This window comes from Lepidochelys kempii, chromosome 6 (genome assembly GCF_965140265.1).
Source record: "Lepidochelys kempii isolate rLepKem1 chromosome 6, rLepKem1.hap2, whole genome shotgun sequence".
Lineage (NCBI taxonomy): Eukaryota > Metazoa > Chordata > Testudines > Cheloniidae > Lepidochelys > Lepidochelys kempii.
Window position 1 is genome coordinate 59,265,864 of NC_133261.1, and position 25,335 is coordinate 59,291,198.

The window sequence follows — 25,335 nt, forward strand, 5'->3', positions numbered from 1 at the left end:
TTATCACGGCGCTCTCTCTGAGTCTTGCAAGAGGAGATGCAACTCCCGTTGTGAACGCCTGGCTGGTATTAGCCCAAAGTGTTGTTAATGCGACATCGTTTTGCCTACCACATACGTACACCGTGGGTGCCTTAATGGAAACCTGTTTCATTGGCGTCTGTACAGCACCGGCCCTTATGCAGAACTATTCCTTGCTAAAGACGATTGATAAAAATATCACCTATGCGGACTTTTACGCCTTAGGTCCAGCCCAATATAACCTGGATGCGTCTATGTATTCTTTTCGTCTTGCCACTGTGACTATTGCCCCCTCCTGTATCTCTTTTGTGAACTCCACGACAATTGGGACAAATCTCACAAACATGGACCTGGTCTGTAATGGTAATGAAAGACTGCTGTTCCGTTTGCATATGGGCATATGAAATTGCCTATAGGATGGTTCCTCTTATCTGGCAGGGCCGCTTATACCTACATTCCAGCCAATAGTTCAGGGGGCCCCTGTGCTCTTGGCCGAGTAGCCCCCCTTATTTTTCTGCATCCCTCACAGTTCCCGGCCCGCCACAGGAGAGATACTATCCCTCTCAATTCCTCCTGTAAGTCTGATGTAACCTTATTTTCTGAAGCCGAGGCAGCGGCTCTTGCTTTTTCGTTAATTGGCATTCCCAGGTTGGTGGTACACAATTATCTTGCGGTGGAGCACCTTGCCTGTACTGTTGCAAAAGCCGTTAACCTGACCTCTACAGTCCTCGCACTCCTTTCACAGGAGTTGGGCGAGGTACGCCAGGGGATGTTGCAGAACAGGCTGGCTGTTGATTATTTACTACTCCGACATGACCACCAATGCCAAGAGTTTGTTGGCATGTCCTGTTTTAATGTAACAGACGCCGACTTACACCGCCTCCGCCAGTTGGCGGAAGGGATCCATCAACAGCAGGGGGACGCCTGGCTCTGGTCCTGGCTCTCCTCTTTACGAGGTTGGGCCGCACACCTTATCCAAGGCCTCTTTTTGGGCCTTGTGTGCCGTTTTAGCTTATATTTATGCTGCCTTTGCGGCCATGGCTTGGTTTCTCAATGCTGCACGCGGCACCCACGCCATAACCTATCCTTGTGCTCTCTGACGTCGCTCGAGAAAGTGAGGGGAGGAGTGTAAGGGACTGCGGAAGACTCTGTGACGGCCTAGCTAGGGAAGAATGCTTTCTCGTGCAGACGGTTACTATCGGTCAGGGTCGGACATGAGGAAGCAGTCGAAACCGGTCCTCAACCGGCCTTGACTGCCTCGCGTGGCCCCTTGCCAGTAAAGGAGCACAACCCCTTAGTAATTATACATGAGCTGATAGTGTTAAGTGTATATTAATGCCTGCTATCCACCCCTTCGTTGGACTCCGTCCCAGGCATTGCTCCGGTGCGCGGGGCTCTCCGCCTCCGTGACAGCAATGCTTGGAGTCCCCGTTGCGGGCGTGTCACTTACCTTCAATAAAGCCAATAATTCGCCGCTCTGCCGTGTTTGAGCCTCGCTTTTTCGGAGCACCCCTGCCAGGCCTCCCGGGCCTAGAACAGAACACCCCAATAGACTTCTTGTCTGACCTTGGGCAAGTCACCTAGTTTTGATTTGCTTCGTCCCCCTTCTGTAAAAGGGGGATAACAATACTTCTCTGACAGCGGGGGGGTTGTGAGGATGAAAGCTTAGATGTTCATGAGGCATTGAGAAATTATGGTGGCAGAAGAAGCCATATAACTGAATAGATCATAACAACGGGAGGCAATTTTTTTATTTCTTGAAGAGTTGTTGGTCCTCACTAAGTGAATAAGGGTGAAGAGATTTTCATACACAATATTTTAAATATTAACTGGGGAGCTCCGGGTTGTGGATTTTTTGATTATTTGTTGTTGTTGTTTTGTGTGAATGTTGTATGTCAGCAACAAGGGGCTAATAACATTGGCCTGTGTCAGGCACAGTGTAGGCTGCAGTTGTGCAAGCTTCCCCCCCACAGCTCTGCCCACACATTGCAATGTTGACTTTCATCTTTCTTGCTCTTCTAGTCCTGTCCTGCAGGCCCTCCACACTACAGCTCTGCTAATGCTCCACAGTCTTAATGTACAGCAAACCTGCTATTCCAGTTGTATGTCTGTCCCACAGAGCTCTGCTGATGGACCTCAATCCCAATGGGTAGCAACCCCTACAGTTCCAGTTCTGGGCTCCACAGACACAGCTCTGCTGATGGCCCTCAGGCCTGACCCATAGCACCCCTAGTACTGCAATGCTAGACTTCTCCCAAGTAGTTTGTGCTCATCTTCTAACAATTGCCGCTGAACAGAAACTAATATGCCGACTGTTCTTTGTCAATTCCAGGAATCTAAACTCTATTAGTCATGGTCAAAAGCATCCAGACCACACACAGATCTGTTATCAGTATGTTCTATCTAGGCAGGTGACTTCTTGAACTGAGCTCTTCTGCAGACTCAGGAAATGTTAGGCAGACACTAATTTGAAATTTGCTAGGCCAGGATCAGCCAAACTTTCTTATGTCAATCTCTTGGTTGTTACCAGCTAAGGCTCTGGACTGGAGCTGTCCAATGAAGATTAGGGATGCCTATGATATTCAACTTTGAAGCAGATCCCAACCTGAACTTCCCCAATATTGGCTGCACAATTTTGTCCTAGACCCTTTTTATCATCTACTGCTGCATTTAGTATCTGATATATCCCTAGGCAAAGTGATGTATGTGTGAGAAAGGTGAGAAAGAACTATTGTGATATAAACTCTGCTGTAGGAAAATACAAGAGTTTTTTGTGGGGACTCAAACGAGGTCAGAAGCAAGAGGAAGAGCTGTCCAAGCTGCTTTCCCTGAAGGCATAAAGGAAACTGCAAATTGCCTTCTGAGTATAGGAAGCAGAACAGCGTGCTAACCAAGTAAATTGATATAAATCACCATGATGCTCATATCACTGACATGAGCTGCCAGCAGTGAAATATAGTAAAACTAAAAACCTCTCATCAGCAGGAGCTTCCCATTGAGATATTGCAAAATCTTGTAGTGAGGAGCAGGCAAGGGCAGCATAACTAGGAGAACTCCAGACAGTGTATCACAGCAGGTCCACCAAAGAGAAATGTCAGGAATTTGTCCAAGAACCCCTACATGAGATCTGTCCCTAGAAGTGATGGTATTCACCTAGCCACTAACAGAAAGGAACGTACCTGTCCAAAAGCAAAGCCCAAACTTAAACCAAATATGTATCTAGGAATTGATTGCAAAAAGTGCTGAAAATCTGGTGGAATGGTATTTTACAGAAGTCACAATCTGAAAGTCAATTAACTTTGGATAGTGCAGTGCAAGGTACAAATGCACTGAGAAAGTTGGCTACCTTGGTGAGGATAAGTTCCAGGAAGTATGTGGCAGTAGCTGACATGATGGGCAACTGTGTTGGAATCAGACAGGAAATCAAAAAGAGAATGTTAGAATATCTTGAAAGCAGAGTAAGCTGCCATCTCGAGAAGACAGGCTCTCAACTAAACTCAAGACTGGGCTGGAAAGTCTGGATCAAGAGTCCGGAGTGTTTGAATTCCAGGATTCAGTATGATCCCAAGTCTACTGCCAAGAGCACTCACTGGAAATGACATACTGCAAGACATGTTAGGAGAGTAGAGAGAGGATCCCTCGGAGAGATAACTGTGTACTAGTGGGCAAGAAGTACAGAAGTTAATGAAGAGTAAGATTGATAGGAAGTGGTGTCAAAGAAGTTGAACTGAGAGAACTTGGGGAAACTGGGATGATACAGATGTTAAACGAATGCTGGGAATGGCCATACTGATCCATGTACATATAGCATTCTGAACTTATTTCAGGGCAAACCAGGAACTTCCCATTTGTTTAGGACCAGTGTTCTAGAAAAATCACATTGAAGCAGGGCTAAAAAATGGGGTAACTGAATACTGGAAATCACAGAAGTCATCATGCTGGGGCATCTGTCTAGATTTGGAAATCCAGAGCCAGCCAGGGCCAAATCCTGTTCACTTTACATGTGTGAATAATCTCAGGAACTTCACTGAGGCCAGCTGAGTGAGTAAGGCAAGCAGGATTTGTATCTTTAAGTATAAAACAGTTACAAAGCTGAAGAAAATCCAGCACAGATTGAAGAGGGCCTATGGTGCTGAAGATGACCAATCTGTGTTAACTGTGCAAAAGCGACCAGTGTAGATACTGGTCTACACCAGAAAATGTTGTTTGCATCAAAAAGGGCAATGTGTAGATTAGAACATAACACAAAACTAGCTAAGAGTCAGTTCTGGAGTCAGGCCTTTGGAAGTATACTAAAGGACTCATTTAAGGGATATAACACGACAGCTAAGTTTCTGTCCCAACACACTCCCTCCTGACTGGATATGGCATTGCAGCACCGCTTGTCTCCATTTCCCCCACCATTTTTTGGCCTACTCCAGCCCTAGGAGCGACCTGGCCCTCCAGCCAGACCACTTTAGAGAGTCCAGCTCCTTCCAGAGCCTCAGAGTCTTTTAGTAAAGTCTAACAGAAACAGAAATGAAATCCAAGATATAGCCCAGCAGGCCACCTCTTCCTCACAGGCACACTTCAGCTGCCATCGTCTTTTCCCCACACCTTGACCCATACTCCTGTGTCTTCATCAACTCCAGGGTTCGGAGGCCGATACACTCCTCAACTCCCTCAGGGTTCCCTCTGGTCAGGCTTCCAGCTCACCCTGGAAATAGCCTGTCTGCTCTTCTCCCCCTTCTGCTTCTCAACCCTCTTTTCAGTCACTCCCAAGAGAGAGCACATGTACACACAAGCATACTTCTCTCCTCTGAGCCTGGCTCTCCAATGCGGCTCATCTAACTCTTTAGGAGAATCCCCGGCTGGGTCTGATAACTAAATTGAGCCACTTGATCTCCAGCCAGTCGGGATCACCTGTTGGGGAAAGGGGATTAGCTGATTGCTCCTTAAGGGCCAGCCTGGCTCAGACAGGCAGAGATCTCACTCTCCTTGAAAGAGTGCATAGAGTAAGATGCTGTGAGATGAAGTCTTGATTGGAAGTGGGGATGCTGTGAAAACTGAGGACAACTCAGAGTTACCTTAGCAAACAACCGTTCAGAGGAAGTGTTTAGTTGCGACACAAAATCTTCCAAAAGTCTCAGAAGGAGATAGAAGAAACAAAACCAGAAAGTAGAAGGTTTGCTAGGTGGGAATGTGATGGACTATTCCTTTATTTATTTCATGCTTTCATAAGGTGCTTGTGAATCAGCATCTGACTACCATAGAACAAAATCAGTACAAAATGCTAAAATCAAAGTGAAGCGCCTACCAGAGCTAAAGGATCTGGGAAACCAGAGAGCATTCAGGCAGCCAGCTCACCAAATGATGGGGTTCATGATTCTCAGGAGAGGAAGGAGCGAGGACAGCAGAGTAAACACAATGGACTTCATAAAAGCAGACTTCAACAAACTCAAAGAACTGATAGGTCCCATAGGAAGGAAATCTAAAACAAAAAAAGAGTTCAGGAGAGCTGGCAATTTCTAAAAGAAACAATGTTAAAGATATAATAGCAAATTATTCCAATGAGGAGGAAAGACAGAAAGAATAGTAAGAGACCATCAGGAGCTTTATCATGACTTGAAAATTGTGACAAAGTGGAAATGTTCTTAATGTTTTCTCTGAATACTGTGTGTGTGCCTCAGTTTCCCCTAGGCATTTCTTAAATATCTAGGTGGTGGGATAAGGGTGTGTGATTGTTGCAGAGCCCTAGAGGGCCAGTGTGATGGTGTCTGCACAGAGAATGGCTGACACCCTGTCTCCTGGCAATTGATGGCCTGGGCCTCTCCTCTGCAAAGGTGCCAACTGAAGGGGTTGGAGAACAAAGAGATCAGGTGGCCTCCTGGCCCAGGAAAGAGACAAAGGCCAAAGGAGGGGTAGGAGAGTTTCAGTTTGGAGCTGGCTGGGGAAATGGAGGGAGACCCAGATGGGGCTCTGGCCTCCCTGCCCCCCAAGACGGACCTGACTGAGGGGTCCTGTTTCCTGTACCTACAAGCTCTGTTTTAGACCATGTTCCTGTCGTCTAATAAACCTTCTGTTTTACTGGCTGGCTGAGAGTCACGTCTGACTGCGGAATGGGGTGCAGGACCCTCTGGCTTCCCCAGGAGCCCTGCCCAGGAGGACTTGCTGGAGGACGTGCACAGTGTGGAAGGGGATGCTGAATGCTTCGAGGTCAGACCCAGGAAGGTGGGAGCTGGGGAAGTTTCTTCCCCTAGAGACAGTCTGCTCACAGACAGGAGGCTTCTCCAGAGTCCTGACTGGCTTCCTAGGGAGTAGTTCCAGAGCATCGCCCGGTGACTCCATGACAAAAATCAAAAAGGAATCCCACAAAGACGTGGAAACAAGGACAAATTGGTAAAGATGAATGTAAAGAAATAGCACAAATTGTAGGGACAAATTTAGAAAAATAAAGCACAAAATGAGTTACAACTCGAAAGGGACATAAAAGGTGATAAGAAGAGTGTGACACTTTGGGGTTCAACTAGACCAGTAAGAGATTGTGTCACCATCTGCCCTGGAACTCTGGGTGCTTTAAATGCTCTGCTGCTGTGGCTCACAGCCCTGACACCAAAAACCAGCCTACAAACATGTGGGTCATGTCGTGGCTTCCACCGCCCAATTACTGTTTGCAGAGTTACCCCAAAAAACCCCAGTCCCAAATTTCCCCAGAAGTATCTGCCCTGTAGTGTCCAGCCTTTTTGCTGAAGACTTCCAGAAGTCATTAAGTTCACTGCTCCCTTAAAGATACGTGATACCAAGTATAGGGAATAAAGATAGAAAGGGTTACAAGAAAGCAAAAGTAAAAATACCCTTCTAAAACTAAAACCTGATTTAACAAACTCGAGTCTCTTGTTTCATACCAAGTGTCCTATCCAGCATGGCTGACCCGACTCTCTGGCCAGGACCCTGGCAGAGCTCAAAGTTCTCAGTTCCTTTTCCTCCTCAGGTGAAGGATGCGAAAATGGCTTTTCCTCTCTGCTTATATCTTCCCAAAGTTCATTGACCCTGCTTCAAGAGGCAGGAACAAGGAAGACTTACTGGGGGTGCAGTCTCTATCCGCCGTGGAGATTGTTAAGTGGTCATCTTTCCCCCTTGTTCACCTTGCATGTACATGTGCTTTTCTTTGTCTTTGGTCACACCTTGCTTCCTTTACAACGGAGACTCATGCAAGCAGGGGGAACCATATTCCTTTGTCTGGATCAGATGTGGTTTAGGCATGGATGATGGAGAGCAGAGTACACATGAGAAAAAGGCAAAGGTTACTCTGGGAGATATGAACAAGAGGGTCATATGTAAGACCTGGGAGGTAATTGTTTAACTCCACTCAGCACTAGTGAGGCCTCATCAGTAATACTTTGTCTGGTTTGGGGCCCCACACTTTAAAGAAAGATGTGGACAAATTGGAGAGAGTCCAGAGAGCAGCAACAAAAATAATAAAAGGTTTAGAAAACCTGACCTATGAGGAAAGGTTGAAAGAATTGGGCAAGTTTAGTCTAGAGAAGACTGAGGAGGAACTTGATACCACTCTTCCAGTATGTAAAGTGTTGTTATAAAGAGGACAGTTACCAATTATTCTCTATGTCCACTCAGGATAAGACAAGAAGTAATTGACTTAGGATGCAGCAAGGGAAATTTAGGTTAGATATTAGAAAAATCTTTCTACCTATAAGGATAGTTGAGCACTCAAACAGGTTACCAATGGAGAATGTGTAATCCGCTTCATTGGAGGTTTTCAAGAACAGGTTACACAACCATCTGTCAGGGATGGTCTAAGTATACTTAATCCTGCCTTAGCATGTACAGTGGAAGGTTCTGCTTCATGATATCATAGAAATGCAGGACTGAAAAGGAGCTCAAGAGGTCACCTAGTCAGTCCCCCCATGTTAGAGGAGAAGAGTCCACAGCTGTGGGTCTTCAACCAAGAAAGCACTTCCCCAGCGCAGGCCTGACTGAAACTGGGCCTCAAATCCAATCTTCATTCAGCTACCTAGGACCTAGGCTGTGAGGTCTTTGTATACTAATGCCAGTAACAAGTGTAGTTAACATGCGACCAGCTCTGATGCTCATGCCCCAAAGAGCAAGCATGCATTTGTCTTTCAGCTCTCATGCTGAAGCAAGAAAAAGAAATGTCAGTGCAGTTAGTATCTCTGGTACAAATAGAGGGCACTCAGAAAATACCAGCCAGGGACGGAGCAACCCATATTCCAAGAAGAGGAGAACATGCAGGGGAACTGGGTGGTACTGAATGAAATATCAGCAGGGAGGTGCAGACGAGAGATCTCCCTGCTCTTATACATGTGGTAGCACTAGCAGTGTGATATGATGACACGTCTCCATTAGGAGGGCAGGAAACCAAATATACCTTCAGGCACCTACTCTAGCCACTCTCAGTTTACCCTGTCACATGGATTCCTTTGCAGACAGCTAAACTCAGCATTGTCCTGAGGGCCAAATACATGATTTAAAACCTTTGATCTGTCTTTTTTCGCCTCAGGGCTGCAGACACATCAGATGACTTCTCCTGATATCGGCGAGGAATTTGGCCTTTCTTTCAGGAAAAGCTCAAGACAATTAGAAGTTCATTACCTCCTCACGTCTCCTTGGCAGGGGTTAGCACTACAGCTGGTTTCAGGAATTTTTCACCAAATGTTTTGTTGTTGTTGTTGCTAAAATCAAAACTTTCCATGGGAGACGGTTGGTTTCAGTGCAAATGTCATTGGGACTGTTTCTTGGGTCCAGGATGGAGACCCCGGAATAGCTCAGTGGATGTAGGAGATCCAGGTTCAGATCCGTGCTCTGAACCAAGCTCAGTGGGCACTGGAACCTGCCGCTCCAGTAGGCTAGGTAAGTGCCCTGACCATGGGCTATAAACTCACTCTCTGGCCCAATGAATAATTGATTATGTATCTAGTGAAACAGCTCCAAGAGACGAGAGTGAGAAAGCCCCACCACAGAATAGCCAATAGCCTGTTGGCTCAGGCAGTCACTTGGGATGTGGGAGACCAGCTAAGTGCCCTAACCACTGCAGGGAAAGGTGTCTCTCTGGCTTCTGTCAAAATTTTTTGAACAGTCTTGGTTTTGTCCCAGTGCAGAATGGGAAACTTTTTGAAATTTTAATATTTTTTCACATGACAGGAAACTCATTTCCCACCCAGCTCTCCTTAGCACCAGGTTACATGATTTAGTTCACTACCACTTGTAGATGGGTGGAAAACTGGCTAAGACACTGTAAATGAAAGATCAGGATAAAGGACAGGGTAACAAGTTTAGGGAGATGTCCTATTGGTGCCAGGGATCAGGATTACGACTGGTCATTGATGATACGGGCATGTAAATAAATGAATTATACAGACAATACTAAACAGGGAACAGCTGTGAGCACCAAAGAGGAGAGGAAGATAATCCAAGGAGGCCTAAACAGATTGGAAACATGGGCAGGAAATAAAACAAGACTCAAACTGTGGAAATGAAGTTAATCCACCTGAGGAAAAGCAAGATAAACCCAAGATCCTCAGTGGGAGAGAGGAACCCAAGGAGAAGGCACAGGTAAGAGGGACTCAAAGTGGGAGAGTAGGCAGCAAATAAGTGTGGGAAGTTGGCAATGCAATATGGCTGTGAAAAGGCCAATGCAATTTGGGATCTACATAAGAGTCTTCACGTCTCTGAGCAGGGAGGGGAATAGTCCCTCTCTGTCTGGCTTTGGTGCAGCCATATCTGAAATATCAATCCATTAGCCATTGCAGCTGCTCAGCCTGACGTGCTGCTCCCAAAAGTGATTCGTGCACAGGGTGATGCCTCCACTCCTGTCCTTCCTCCGGGACACTGCTTCTGGAAGGCAGCTTTAAAGTATGCTAGAGGCTGTGTGGGAGCCCTGCTGGTGGAGATTGTGCAGTAAGTTGCTGACTCAGTGCATCCCGAGCTGTCATATTCACACTCTTTCCCAGTGGAGACCCTAGATGAGCATTCAGAGGTGTGAGATATTAGTATACATTAGCTAACACCTTTGAAAAGTCTAGTGTAGACAATGCACGCTGCTTTTAATATGTATTACAATGGCTGAGTGAAAGTGTACGGGGGAGCTTTAACTCAACCAGTTTAGCACACCTAGGCTTTTCAAATGTGCGAGGCAGACCATATTAGCTAACGCATGCTAACATCATACCTTTAAATACTAGTCCATGAAGACTTTGGAGCTTGTGTTGGCTACCTCTGAGCCCCTCAGAAGCTGCTGGGGGCCCTCAGAAATGGTCTTCACCAGCAAAAGCCAGATAGACCTTGGATGAATAGATTTCATGCCTTCCTTTCTGGGCACTGCATCAGCAAAAATACTGGCAATTTGGAAGTTGTTCTGAGAAGAGCAACAAAATGAGCCAAGATCCCTGTTCTTTACAGTGTGGCATAGAGCCCTGAAATACTTTCCAATTTACTATTCGGTGTCTGATGTATCTTTCTTGCTAAAATGCTGGAAGCGGATGTAGCCCAACCAGTCATCTCATACACTGTCCATTTACTGACCTCTGTTTACCCAGGGAACAGCGACAGCAGGGCAGAAGCTTGTTTAGCTTCGCCAACACTGCCCCCTCCAGGGCTAAGGGGGGGTTTCATCTCCATGGGCCATTCAATCCATGGTCTCTCATTGTGATGAGGTGGACTTTTGTCCAGAAAGCACTAGACTGACACCCACCACTTCATTTCATATAGCTGTTTCATGTAGCATTTCACTGCCACTGTGTACCTGGTCTGGGTTTGAGCTAATGACTTGCAGGTAAAAAGCTGTACACACCATTACTGCTCCCCTGAGCCATCCAACTCACTAGAATGGAATTGCTTCTAATGTCAAGATTATTGTGAAGCACTTTCAGATCTCTTGACATGATAAGACATGAAGGAAAATGTAAATTTCTGTGTTTTGGTTTTTAAATTTACCCTAAGGTTGTCCAACCATTTGTCACAATCTAAAGAGAATGTATGTTGTTCCTCTCTTTGTTTTCTCTCTTTTGATGTATCTTTGTTTTCCTTCCCTATGGTGATGGTCATATGCTTGCAAAATGGACACTTGCAGGCGCAAAACAGCCATAGATCATAGACAGCACAGCTCTGCTGCAGCTTGGTCAGAGGGTAATGTGTGGTTAGGTGAACGGGTTACAGTTCTCTTGCTGGATGGTGAGTTTCCTTTGAGATATTTCTTTCCAGCCAGAGCTGTGTTTCTTCTCTAACCTCAGCAACTTTATCCATATCTGCACCCAAATCCTCCTAAATCCACTTTCTTACACCAGTGAGATCAGTGAGATCCATCGAGCTATCAGCCCTGTTAGTCGCAGCGGGAACAATACATAGAGTACGTGCTGCTCTTGCTGTCTCTTCTCTGACTGTTGGCCACAAAATCTGCTGGGGCACGTAACAAGTGGAAGGCTGGCAACTAAGAGTGGCAAGCAAGAAGCTTTGGAGGTCCAGAAAAGACAGAAAACCCTGAGATGGCAAGAAGCAAAAGATTCTGTTTATAGGTCAGTAAGCAGGGGAGGTAAGGGATTTGTTTAGTATGCTAAACAGGTGGGAAGGGAGGAGATACGGACATGTCCCCACTAGGCAATGATTGTTACATTCTCCAAAATGACTGTATAGGGAGCACCATGACAGTACATGATGCTTCACCTAACACACAGGCAGACAGAATCCCTACCCCTAACAACTTACCCTCTAAACTCCAACAACGACACTACATGGGACAGTTGTTCAGGTGCAGACATCACTGGTGGCATCAGTATAGAAGGCTGCACAGAAGGAGTGAGTTTTGAGGAAGGATTTGGTGAGAAGAGAGAGAAGGCACATGGCACCGATAGTGGGGTCTGTTCCAAGCATTGGGAGCAGCATGAATGAGGGTCAGAAAGCAACAGCGGGAGGTCTGGAGGCACACAGGAAGTGAGAGACAGTGATAGCTGTAACTGGCAGCCAATAGGACAACTTTGGAACTTGATTAGGGGTGAGTTGACCTCTCTGGTTAGCCAAAAAAATTGTTTGTTTGCTGTCTTCGGAGTTGCTCATTGGCTGGCTAATTTTGCAGCCCTGGTAGAGCAGGCTCTGCTAGTATATCTAGCAGCGCTCCCGATCTGGAACAGATAGCGAGAGTCACAGATAAGCTCTCAGAACTTGAAAATGGACCTGAAGATGCTCCTAGTCTTTATTGCACCTCTCTTTTATTCAACTCTAAGCTTCCCTATTCAGGTGAGAGCGATTCCACAGAACCCTTCTGTTTACTGTATCTGATCTCTGCTTCTTTGACTGGTGGATGAGCTGTCTTTTTAATATTTCCCAGCTGTGTGTCTAGGGGAAATATATTAGCTTGTAACATTATTTTTATATCAGTCTTTGAGATTACTTCTTCCATTTGCTCTTAATTTGTTGTTGTTGAATTTTGTGAGTTAACATGCAAAAATGAAAACTTAAATATATTGGTTTTGCAGGAGCGCAATGGACATGATGATGCAAGTAAGTAGGATTTATACAAATAATTTAAATATAAAAAAATTAAATAAATTGCTAACTACTTACCAAAATAAGACTGTATAAAACAAGACTTTTATAGCCAGATCCTCAGATGGAGTAATTCATTGTAGTCCCATCGAAGTTAACAGAGTTACACCCATTTACACCAAATGAGGCTCCTGCTCTTGGTAATAAATGTGCCACTAAATCGCACTTATCTGGTTTCCAGTGAGATCTTGGCTTTCTGCTCAATTTCCCATCTATTTCATAGAGGCACAAATGAACTGTCAGAGAACAATAAAACTTTTATTGTAAAGCATTGTCCTTACAAACATTTTACTGAGTTCAATAATAAATAGCAGCAGAAGGAATGAGAAATTAAGAGATGCAGACAAAGGAGTAAAGATGTTTTCAGTGGAAATGTGAAAAGAGATGGAGTCACAAAGGCAAAGACATATAGCAGCACTCTTCAGATGGCAGGAGTGGCATAGAAGAATGCACATGGACCAGCTGTGGTGAGAACAAGGGGAGTTTTAAGAAATACGGTCAGTGCTGTATGTATAGAGTGAATGGAAGAGAAATAGAGAGATGGTGTCAACTAAAGAAAGGCTAAGGTTTTATACACAAAGAGAGCAATTTTGCACTAGATCCGGGAACAGGTGGGGAGCCAGTTGTTTGAGGATGGTGTGTGCGTATGTATGTATGTGCATGTCATTGTACAGCTCTGAAGGCAGGTAGCAGCAAACTGTACATGCTGATGACTGGAGAGTTGGGAGGTAGAGAGACCATAGAGAAATGAATTGCAAAAGTCCTGGGGAGAGGAGATGAAGGCAAAGCTTTTAGCAGAGGTAGAATGGAGGAGGTTGCAAATGGGTAATGTTGTTGTACAGTTTGTATGTATACACAGAGAGAGAGAGAGAACACTTTTCATTGGTAGATCTCAAAATGCTTCACTATGTTTTTTTAAATGTACTCATTCTCACAGCAGCCCTGTGAGGTAGGGAAGTGCTGTTATCCCCATTTTTACAGATAGGGAAATGAACCAGAGAGAGGCTAACGGACTTGCCCAAGGTCACACAGGGAGCCTGTGGCAGAGAAGGGAATTGAACCCAGGTCTCCCAAGTCCTAGGCCCTAACCACTGGACCATGCAAAGACATAAAACAAGCAACCATATGGGCTCATCTAGGGCATTCACTTTTATTTGTTTCATCACAAGAAATAGAGGGAAGCTATTGAAAAGCTCTAGAAAAGAGCCATGGAAATAGTTAGAACTCTAAGTGGGACTTAAATGCAATAAGAAATTGCAAAGACTGTGATGATTTATCCCAAAGGAAGAAGTGTTAAAAGGGATTTGCGAGAGATATTCAGAACTATTAACTGGCTAATGAAAACTGACTACTCCCTCCTTTGTTCCCTGTTTCATAATGTGAGAACAAAGGGACACTCTGTGAAATTAGAGGTCAGTAAATTTGGAGCCAACTGAGGGACACACTCCATTGAGTAGTCAACCATTGGAGCTCACAGCTGCAGAGGGTCCTTGATGGAAATATTATGGGGTGATTGAATTTCACAATGCACAGAGAAAGTTTTAATTTACCTCTGTTACAATTTTTATCTCTTCTGTGAAATCTGGCATTTATGGCGTCACTAAGGAAACTTTGGACTGCATCATTCTATGCCATCCCTGATACCCTAACCCCAAGCAATCAGGCATGTGGCACTGGCAGGTGCATTCTGGGACTTCTACCCTAATAATTTAAGACCAAATGATGGCAGCTTGGAAATGAGAAAGAGGGTGCAAGGAATCTTTCCTTCCACTCAGCACACACATGCAGGGGGAAAACATCATTTGGCTGGCAACCCTTGAGAGTTTGTGGTCAGGCCAGCTGTACTAACAGCCCCAGAGGGGAGCAGGTCCGGGAGTGAACACCAAACGAGCACCAGTCAAGGCCTCATGCTTTTCCCAGGTGGTGCACCCACTTCCTCCCCCAAGAGGTGCACAGATATTATGATGAATGCAGCATAAAAAACAGACAGAGAAGCACATAGGATGTACCCCACTTACTATGGCTTCAGCTCAGGGGTGAAGTTACAAGCTTTGGGTAGTTTATCTTGCAAAGGTTTTAACATCCATGTTTCCTCTTGTAGATGTTACTGCTTATCCTACAAAGAGTGAAGTGACCCCCTCTAGTGACATTTTACAGTCCACTCAAGGTAAATGATACAAAAACGTGGGCCCAGTAACTTCCAGTCCTCTCCTGGTTAATATGCCTGTCTCTTATAAATTCAGTCATGACAAAAAATATAAATCTAAGATAAAGTAATGCAAATCCAGCATCTTGTTTACTCTGACTGTAAATCACAAGCAGTTTACTGTGAGTGCTGCTTTGCATTGTCTCTATCTTTGTTTGTTTCCTGGAGTGTCGTCCAGCTGGAGTGTTTCCTGACACACAATGTTAATGTGCTCTGGAGGTTAGGCTTGAGAGTGCCTGGTCATGTGCAGGCGTGCAAGGGAGCATTCACCTTCTTGGACCCGGGCATATTCTGTTCCTTGTTCTCCCCTGAAACCTGTCCTAAATCCCTCAAAGTGAGCCAGGAGGGGACAGGCCATGCATCTTGCTTTTTCACACAGGCCAGTGGAGCTGGCCACATTTCTGAGCCTTCTTGTGTTGTACTCTGAAAGCGTGGTGCAGCTGCCTTAAAAGCACAATATGCACTAGTGCTTTATTTGTAATTGATGCTTCTGGCATTTTAAAGAATTCTTGCTGGGATCCTCAAAATTGCCCAGAGAACCTTTACCCCAAGGAAAGAAATGCAGGAAGCTTGGAAGTGATTTGGAACTGCATGCTCTGTTATTGTCCTCCCCATTCTCCAGACTCCCGAGTAAGACTTCAGGAAGATTTAACACCCTTGGTTCCTTCTACAGACTACAACTCCACTGTGCAGACAGAAAATGAAGGGTTTGACTTGACTAGGATTTTACAAGCCAACCAATGTAACAATTAAAAAATGCAACAGTACAAAATAAGATCTAGTTTTCCATCTGTCTATCCCAAACTCAATAAGGCTAAGAAAAAGGGTACCCAGTAATGCCATATAAAAGCTGTGTCCTGTGTACTCTGATTTTCAAGCCAGGACACCTAAATAGGGCTTCAAACTCTTTCATGTGGACACTCAGTTCAGCATGTAGGCACCTAACATTGGCAGTGAAATGCCAACACAGGTGCACAAATAAAAAATGTTGTCCTCTTGTTTAGATGTCCACGCTTCAAATGTATGTTTGCCATATTTAAACAAAAGATCTCTATAAAATAGATAAATTTTAGTGGAAAATCTTGACCACGCTGCCTTATTTTCTACTGGTCACATCATGTTCTTCATTTCGGCAGGGGTATGAAAGGCAGTGGAAGCATGGCAACTCCACTCTGAAGGGGAGGCAGGTACTAAAAAATGTTGGCAGAGAGGGCTGCTTCCTTTGAATGCCCCAGACCTGCTCTGCCAGAACTCCATCTATGTTAGGACTGGAGGAAGCAATCTGGCCTTTGGCCAGGAGTTCAAGATCTAAGGCCAGATTTACAAATGTATTTAGGTGCCTAAAGATGAAAATTGGTGTCTCCTGGGATTTTCAAAGGCACCTTAATGAATTAGGCACTTGACTGACTAATAGAGTCTCCCATGTTTCGTGATTTTTCATATGTTTCTGAATTAGTTCAAGCCATCTCTAAAATTTACTGTCACTGAAGAATTTTTCAGGTTGCACTGAACTTTCAGGTTCGATGGATCAGAATTGACTGAAGTTTGCTACGGTTAAATTTGATTTCAGTGGTGTTACAATGGTATAAAACCGGAGTCAGAGAGGGGAGAATCAGATTCAAAGGCTCTTTGGAATTTGTTCCCTATAGAAGGAATTTTTATTGTGGCTTTTAACTATTCATTAAGTAAGAGGAGATGGGTCTATTCTGTTCTCCCTATGTTTGTGTAACATTCATTTATGTCAATCCATATGGCCTGAGTTGTGCAAACCAGATTCAGGGGAGCCAAAGATTGGGTCCTTAAAGGGTGGTGGTAAAAAAAAAAAAAAAAAAAACTTATTCATGAAATTGCATTAAAAAGTAATCACAGCTCTTGTGGGGTCACAAGATTTTGTGCTTCTGAGCAGAATAAATACATGGCTTTATGCCATGCCAGTTCATAAATTTCTTTTGGGCCTGATTCTGATTTCACACATGCTGGTGTAAATCAGGAATACATTGAATGAACTCAATGGAGTAACACCAGTGTGAAGATCAGGACCAGTATATGCTTTGAGAAGGGCAAACTGACATCCTTGCATTTCTGTGCAGAAGCTGAGCTGGCTACAGAGACAGATACACAGGAAGACGTTTTTAACCGAATTTTGAAAGCTAATGCAGGTAATAACTTTAAAGCTATATAAGTATCTTGGGTGTTTTCAGAGTCTTTTTTCTGCTGCATTTATAGCAGTTGGCCCAAATATTTCTCTGGTCTTATGAACATGAAGTGCTCTAGACAAACTTAGAGACAAGATATATACTTCTTTGCTAAGCAGTCTTTAAATCTTCCAATCTGTCCAGTTCTGCCTAGCACATCTGGTGTTGAAGATTATATATATTTTGGAGACATCTGAACTGTGGAGGCAGGTTAATAATGGCTTCAGCCATAATTCTGGATGTCTTTGTACTTCTTGGATTTAGAAAAAGATCTTTGAATATTTAAGTCATCGTTTAATTGTCTTGAAGACAAACATCTTGTGAGTAGCCATGGGTCTTCAGCCATGCTAAAGCCTCAGAATTTGTGCTCATAGATGGGATATTTGGTGGCTGATCAGACCCACTCTGTCCCCATTTCAACCTCTTTTTTTTGAGTCTTCTGGATGCTTTTGGATGTATTATGTTAGTTTCCTTCTCCCTGTGTTCTCTGCTTCTCCTCATTTTTCCCTTCCAACAGTCTTTTGAAATGACTTTACTCCAGCACAGAGAAACAGTCTCTCAGTGTCTCTCATGTATCTCTCTCTATACACTCTTCTCTCTGTCCATTCCTGAATCCTCCGTTCCAACTCCCTTTTTGCTCTCTCTTGAATTTTGATTATTGAAATGTTGGTATTTTTAAGGTAGCATAAGCCTCTCTCTCTGTCAATTCCCATCACCCCTCCCTATCTAAACCCTACCTAACTGAGCCAGAACTTCCCATCAATGCAAACAACCCTTTCATCTTTCCATATTACATTCCTCTTTCTCTCTGCACAGATAGCACCCAGAGCTTGCGTGAAGGTGACATTGTTATGACAAAGAGCCGAAGTGCTATTGGCTGTTCAGATCGCTCATGTTTTTGGCCCCAATCCAGCGATGGTGTTGTCCGTGTCCCCTATGTCTTCTCCCCTGACTATGGTGATTTGCATTTCTATAATATTTTTGAATTAATTTTCATTGAAATTAAAATTAATTTGCATTTAATTAAATTCTAAACGCAAACTTAGACATAGGGACAGTGCAAATATTTGATGCACTAGTTCACTTATGACACACATACATAGACAAGCTATACATTACAGGGAGAAAAGAGAGCAAATTGTCCCAAGGCAATTGCACCCATCCTGCTGACTATTCTATTCTCTTGTCGACAGTGATGGCACTTCTCTGTATTGAGGCATTATTATTAAACACACTTTATAAGACATATCTATTGCATCACCCTTTGGATGCATTCATTATTTTTTGAATCACACATGTAGCAAAAGAGTTGCCCATAATAACAGACAGTAGCTGGACCATCCCCAGATTAATCAACCACCACCCCCTTCATCTAAGGCAAGAAACTCAGAAACCAGCCTGCTGTCCAAACCCTTCTCAGGCCAAGTCCTGAATACAGAGAAGGAACTTGTATTAGGCCATTAAAGCAGTTAGGGTGAAATTCAGCATGAGATCAACTTGCCATTTAAATCCCTCATAAGCACTATTTTGAGCATACATTGACTTTTATGCTTCAAATAATTGTTCTTGTGTGACGAGTAATTTAAGCCTTTCTTCCCCAGATGAGGCACAAATACGGTGGATTAGTGAAGCCATGGCAGAGTTTGAAATTCTAACTTGTATCGATTTTGTGAATCGCACAACAGAATCTGACTATCTAAATATTAAGTCAGGGAAAGGGTAAGTCCCGCTGGCACCTACTCTTATTAAAAATGTTATTCTATCCGACTTTTCATGTCTTTGCTTCTTTAATCTTGAGTGGATGTAGAGAGGACAGTGAACTGGATTTATTTGAGAACCTCCATGCCATTTGAGCGTGCAAAGCACCCTGCTCAGTGTTAAGCAATGAGGAGCAACATCAGGAACTAACCGAATGCAGACTTAAACAACTCACACACCCAGGAAAAGCACCATTAAGGTAGAAACTGCATCCCCAACTCATGCTGCTGTGCCTGAGCATTGTGACACACACCTGAGCACAATACATGGCAAGCTGCATCAGGAAGTATCCATTCTAACAGAGTATGGAAGAATTAGTCCTCTAAATCAGGGGTATAGTAGGCTGTCAAGGCCAAAAATCCAGCCGAGGGGAGGACTGTCCAATATCCCTGTGATTCAAAATGCCTTCAAGTCTGCTCATTCTCTAAAGAAGCCCCAAAATAAACTTGACAGAAGTTTTAGAAAAAAATCATGTTTCTAAGGAACAGTGGATGAAATTCCCCCTGTGCAGGAGGCCAGCACACTGCACACAGAGGCCTCTGCACCACTTAAGGGCTAATGTGGAACTTAAGTGTTGCCTAGGCCTTGCACTGGCCCTCTGCACTGGGGTGAGTTTCACCCTAGTATGTGCCCCTAATATCACAATAGGCAGAAGAGAATGACCATTCACTCCTTTAATAAACTGTGATTTGAAATCCTCTGTACAGGTCCCAAGGCTGGTTGATATCAAACTTTTCCTTTTATGGTGTTTAATGTCATTCTCAGCTGCTGGTCCCACTATGGAAAGACTGGAGGTGGTCAGATTGTTTCTGTGATGAAGAAAGGCTGCATGTGGAAAGGAGTAATTCAGCATGAGCTGAACCATGCACTGGGCTTTCTACATGAACAGGGTCGAAGTGACAGAGACAGCTATGTAAAGATCATGTGGGAGTACATTAGTTCAGGTAGGTACACTTGAACTCTTCTTTAGTGCAGATACTGGATTAATTAATGTCTTATTGTTCCTAGCTGGTCCTGAATCCTGGAAAAGAGGGGGAAATTGATACATCTTCTAAGTATGATATTGTATATTACAGGTAATAAAGGCAACTTTAAGAAATCCGATAACTCCAACAACCTGGGCCTTCAATATGACTATTCCTCAGTGATGCACTATGGCACGTGAGTTGGAATGTGGGATTTCTTTTCTTGAAGGCACATAGAGCTCAAATCTCTTGTTGAAATTAGGAAACATAATTACTCTTTATAATTATCAGCTTTACATTTTTCCTGAGGAAAATATGAATGGTTGTGATTCAATTCAAACAGACCCTTTCTGCAAGATAAGTTCATTATCCTTTATCTCCCCATTAAAGTCATTTGAAAGTGAGGTAAAGGCTGTTCCATATTTACTTTCGTTACATGACATCCAGATCAAATTTATACTAAATATATTTTTGCCAGCACTGTTGCTTAATCTTGTATCTGAAAGTCTCAAGGCAGCAGCTTCAGAGCAGAGCTCCTCACTTGTCACTGCTGAGGACATTGATTACTAGGCCTAAACCACAGATAGGTGTATATATGATCTATTGGTGAGTATAGTGTGTTGTGGAAGTGAGTCCAGGCACACAAATAGGCATGGGCTAATGTTCTGTTATTAGCAGTACTACATACTACTTCTTTGCATTCCAATACCATGTGCACTAGACTATCTCACGGGTACTCATGTGGACCTCATCCCCATAGTATCTGAACACCATCAAGTTAATATGACAACAGTGCGCTCTCACACGCCCTCTATCTCTCTCTTCCCAGCCACCAAGAGGCAGACTTACAGGGATATTTCATGGTGGGTTGGGGTGGTTGGTTTGGCTTTGGGAAATTGTTTTATTTTTAGTGAATCCCAAGAGCAATGGAAAGCTTGAATGAAGAGGTGGGTTTTACATTTAGCTCTCACTGCAGTGAGGTTAGTGGTCATTCTATTATGTGGTAGTGGGGTTTGTAGTCTTAAGACTGGCTCCTCTGAAGCTTCTCTCTTCCATGGTCATGAACCTCCATCATTTACTTGTAGTTTCGTTGTTCCCATGGAACACAGATCTCGCAGGAGATCATGATCACTGAGGGAGGTGCAGCTTCCCAGATATCTAGGACCAGTTCCATGCAAGGCTTTGAAAATCAGGACGTTGACCTTGAATTGGTCTCTGTGTTAAGCCCTCAGTAGAACTGGGGTTCTCCGGGTCCATTCTGATGGCCTTAAAGGGATACATTTCTTCAGGTGGTCTTAAAGGCCACTGTCAGCTCAAATTTGGCCTCAAATTTAGATTTTTGTAAAAATAAGCCATAAGACAAAAAGAAATGTTGTAATGATTCCCCCCATCCCCGCACACACAGTGGAAACTATTTTCCTCCAACAAAACCTATGTATCACTTAAGCTAAAGTGTACATTAAAGTATTATTATTGGCGAAATTCATCCTGAGGGTAACTCCATGAATTTGGCCCATTATGACCAAAAGCCTTAAATATGCTTTAATAAGTGGTGCATAGGCCAACCTTGTACTGGTCCTCTACATAGGGATGAATGTCACTCTAACAGAATATTCAGAGAATACCATGTACTCAGTGTGCATTACTGTTCCATATGAAATGGTTGGTCAGAGGAGTGATACAGTTGCAATGTGGCATGGGAGTAAGTTCTTGTACTAGTACTGCTGTAAAGCATATAGATTACACAATTAAATACTGTAAAAAATCATTAGATTTAGAAAACATGATTCTTTCTGTTTCTGCAGAAATGCTTTCTCTAACACGCCTGGGAAAGCAACTATTATACCAATTCCTGATGCATCTGTACGTGTTGGACAGAGATATGGACTGAGTAACCTGGATGTGGCCAAAATCAACAAGCTCTATAACTGCAGTAAGTACTTCATATCCATCTTCTGTTCAGAGCCTTTTCAGAGGTCCTAGTGTAGCCCTGCAGAGAGATACTGTACTGTATTTGGAACATCCTGAAACTTCTACACTAAATCGGTGGTTGTACACATTAAGAACACATGGCATTCAGAGGATAAACCTGGAAACCAAAGATGAAGACTGGGACACATCTTGATTACACAATATGTGATTTGTTTCCAACTCTGTTGGACCAATTCAGCCCAGGTGTAAGTGGGTGCAGTTCCATGGAAGTGCACTGAATTTGGCCCACGTAGTCTTTCCATTGTGTGCTTCCTTTCAATCATTTGACTTCCATAGAGCTCAAAAACAACTATAAGAACTTCAAAGAGTCTGTTATCACACTAGTCTCTGACTGCAGACATAGGTAATTTCAGAGTTGAAAAGACCAGAAACAGCTGGGGGCCTCTCACATCTGGAACAGTTTAGTGACAACTCATCCATCCAAAACCTACACATTTTTAAACACTTAAGTTTTAATTCACTTTAAAAAAAACTTTAATATTTAAATCTTTAATTTTAACTATTTTGTACCAGAGAAGGCAAAATCCCTCCCTTGCAAAATACAAAAACAAATTCTAAGTCTCAGGGGAAAGCAGGATAAACAGAAAAGTTCCTCCTGACGAGAGGATAGTCTGCTGACTTCTCCCAAGCACAAAACTGAGTAAACCCCTTTAACATAAATACCATAGTGTCATCACATTTTTGTTTAAATATACTAATATAGCTTGATTTCCCGCGTCCCCAATGGAAACCCATTCAGCCTATTTGCCACTCCCTCGGCAAAATTAAACCTTTTCACATTTTTCTTATATATGCAAAAAGAAACTTAAATTTCTGGCCCTTTGCTCTGTTCTGGACTTTATCTGTAAAAAGCTAATGCTTTTCCATTGTGCTACTGTATTGCCATTTCAATATCAATATTTATGAATGATCTGAAAATTAGAATTACACATTTCTTCATTTAGTGGACTGAATTTTAACTATCACAGATGTGCAGAGACCTTGAAATTAATGTTGGCAGATGACAATATAGAGAACATTTCATTCTAAACAGAGCACAACTGTACCTGACTTGAATGCAAAAGAGTCTCTAAATCTGATTCTGGTACAATCATTGTGTTTTCTGTCAGATCGCTGCAGCACCATCCTTGATAGCCCATCTGGGTCATTGAGCTCTGACAACTACGCGTCAAAATACTCAGGCAATACTACCTGTTTCTTTTTAATCCGAATTCCATCCAAACGGGTAATTACAGGGATTTGATAGCTTTTGCATGTAATTGAATTGATGTCTGTCTGATTACGCATTTTGCTGTGCTTGCTACACTCCAGTTGCCAAATAAGGACATAATACAAATTTCAAATTAAGTTCCTTTCTTGGGTTATGCAGCTAACATAATAGATATTTTCCTTCTCTGATTTATAATATTCATATTCACATACTTAAACTACAGATGGGAAAAGACAGGAATAATTTTGATTTTGGAAAACTTCATTGGTTGGACCTTAGTTTTGCAAAACCAATGGAAGTGGCAATTCACATTCAGATTCTACTTTATCTGAACCCTAAAAGTTCAGGGCATGGGAGGAGAGGCTGGATAACTAGTTCCAGTTCGGGCTCATATCTAGTTTTGACTCAGTCTGATCTAATGGAACCTGCCTGATCGGGAATCAGGCTAGTGACTATTAAAAGGTTTGTTTCCTCTTCTCTTTCAGGTTTCTCTGCAGTTTGATGTCTTTAGTTTGCAGTCCTCCACAGACTGTAAAAGTGAATATGTTAAAATATATGATGGGGTCAGCCAGTCTTCTGAGGTTCTACTGGACAAGACTTGTGGGACAAAGAGTCCCCCAATTGTAACAGCTTCTGGTAGAACTATGCTTGTGGAGTTTGTCAGGGGTGGCACTGGTGCAGCCACTGGCTTCAAGATCTCCTACACCTCTGGTAGGTCCAAGCCCAGGAAGAAGGGCAGAGAATCAGATGCAAACAATGTAAAATAAAAAGTCTTTTAGCTTTATTATCATCCCTCATCGTGCTTTGCGGATAGAACAGCTCAGTCTCGTTACAATTCTGTAACTAATTTCAGTCGATGGGGCACAGTCACTAACACTAATGAGGTCAGTGTGGTTCCCAGACTCTGCAGTTTGAATCATCTCTCAGATTTATACCATTGCAAATCTCTTTTTATGACTTGAATAAAACTTGTGCCCACTGGACTATGATCATCTGAATTTTACCACAATGGATCATAGATGAACTTTAAGTAAAATTTGGATCACATTTGCCTAATACATTGCTAAGGGCAGAATTTCAAAAGCACTAGGTGTTGGCCTACCTCTGCTCCCATTGGAGTCAGTGGATAAAACTCGCTTCATAGGCTTCGGTGGGAGCACAGGACAATGGAGAGTGCTTTTGAAGATATCCCCTAAGACTGTAGCCCTCCTAATGAAAATGGTATTACATTATTTAGCCCAGCTGAGAGGATCAAAAATATGTGTTAAATAACAGCACAATAATACAATTTGTCTGATATATTATTTTATTACACAAGATAAATCATTATTATGCATAAACATGTGGCTCCTCTGTGATGGATGCAGCTCACAAGCCTACAACTCAGAGGGACCAGACAGAATCAGACAGAGGCAGATTACTTGGGAAAGAAGTCACATAATAACAGGCAATATTTCTGACCAATAATTCTTTCTGCCAGGTAAAGAACTTTAGAATTCATTCCCCAAAAAGACATTTTTCTCAGGACCACTTACCTAATCACTAAGCTTTGGATTCTGCTGTCCCTGTGTAACATCTGTTCACATTAATGGTGGTTATGGACATGTATGGAGGGGAAAGTATGCTAATTCTCCATACCGGATTTGTGTGTCAGCTTGGGGGACTACTTATCAGCTACTGAAGAGAGATGCACAAGTGTCCTGACTGTAAAACAGAGCATGGTCAGACACTCCAGTATTCATATAGTTCACAGAAACCAGTGTTCACCCAGCAAAATAGCATTGCAAACTAAATATTCTTTCTTTTTTTAACAGTAAGGACACCACGCACCATGCGGATCAGCATATGAGACAGAAGGGAAGAGCCTATTCTGTGAAAATCTAAATTATGCTTTTCCTACTTTGCTTCCTTTTCTTGCTATGATCAAAAGGAAATTTTAATTCTGTTATGAATCAAAGTCTCCAGCTTCTGTAGCAAGTGTGCTCCCTGATTCAAGTATAAATGGGAATTCTATGTACCTCTGCCACCCGCTCTTGTCATATATCTGCCCTTGACAAGGGTATATAAAGTTATTGTCTGCACAGTTAAATTATTGTCTCTTTTTATTTAACTAACAGCATTTTAATAAAACCTTCATTTAAAAAAAAATAACCCTCTCTCTTTCTTTGACTTTCTTATTTTTTGGCACCCATTGCATTTAATTTCTAGTTTGGGTTCTATAGTGTTTTAATGGACCTCTTTTCACCTCTGTGCTTCTTTATATAGACATTATCTTGTTTTTTTACGATAGAGATGATGTTTGTAAATCCATAGTTAAGGTACTGGGGTTCATTATCTGCCTTATTTGGATCTCTCTTCCTTCAACATTTAATAGATACTAGCTATTCCTATTACCTTTTTTTATGCTCACTATAAAGTGTATAAAGCACCTCAAAC

General features: G+C 43.0%; 1 protein-coding gene across 1 annotated transcript; it reads left to right on the forward strand.

The window, feature by feature from the left end:
• Positions 1–12,195: 12,195 nt before the first annotated feature.
• Positions 12,196–25,028, forward strand: LOC140912876 (astacin-like metalloendopeptidase). The gene is made up of 12 exons (XM_073348096.1): positions 12,196–12,264; positions 12,504–12,528; positions 14,675–14,740; positions 16,870–16,938; positions 17,791–17,931; positions 18,576–18,693; positions 19,498–19,676; positions 19,809–19,893; positions 21,503–21,630; positions 22,799–22,914; positions 23,385–23,610; positions 24,714–25,028. Exons 1-12 carry the CDS (start codon positions 12,196–12,198, stop codon positions 24,746–24,748), a joined length of 1,257 nt encoding a protein of 418 aa, XP_073204197.1. The 3' UTR covers positions 24,749–25,028.
• Positions 25,029–25,335: the final 307 nt, after the last annotated feature.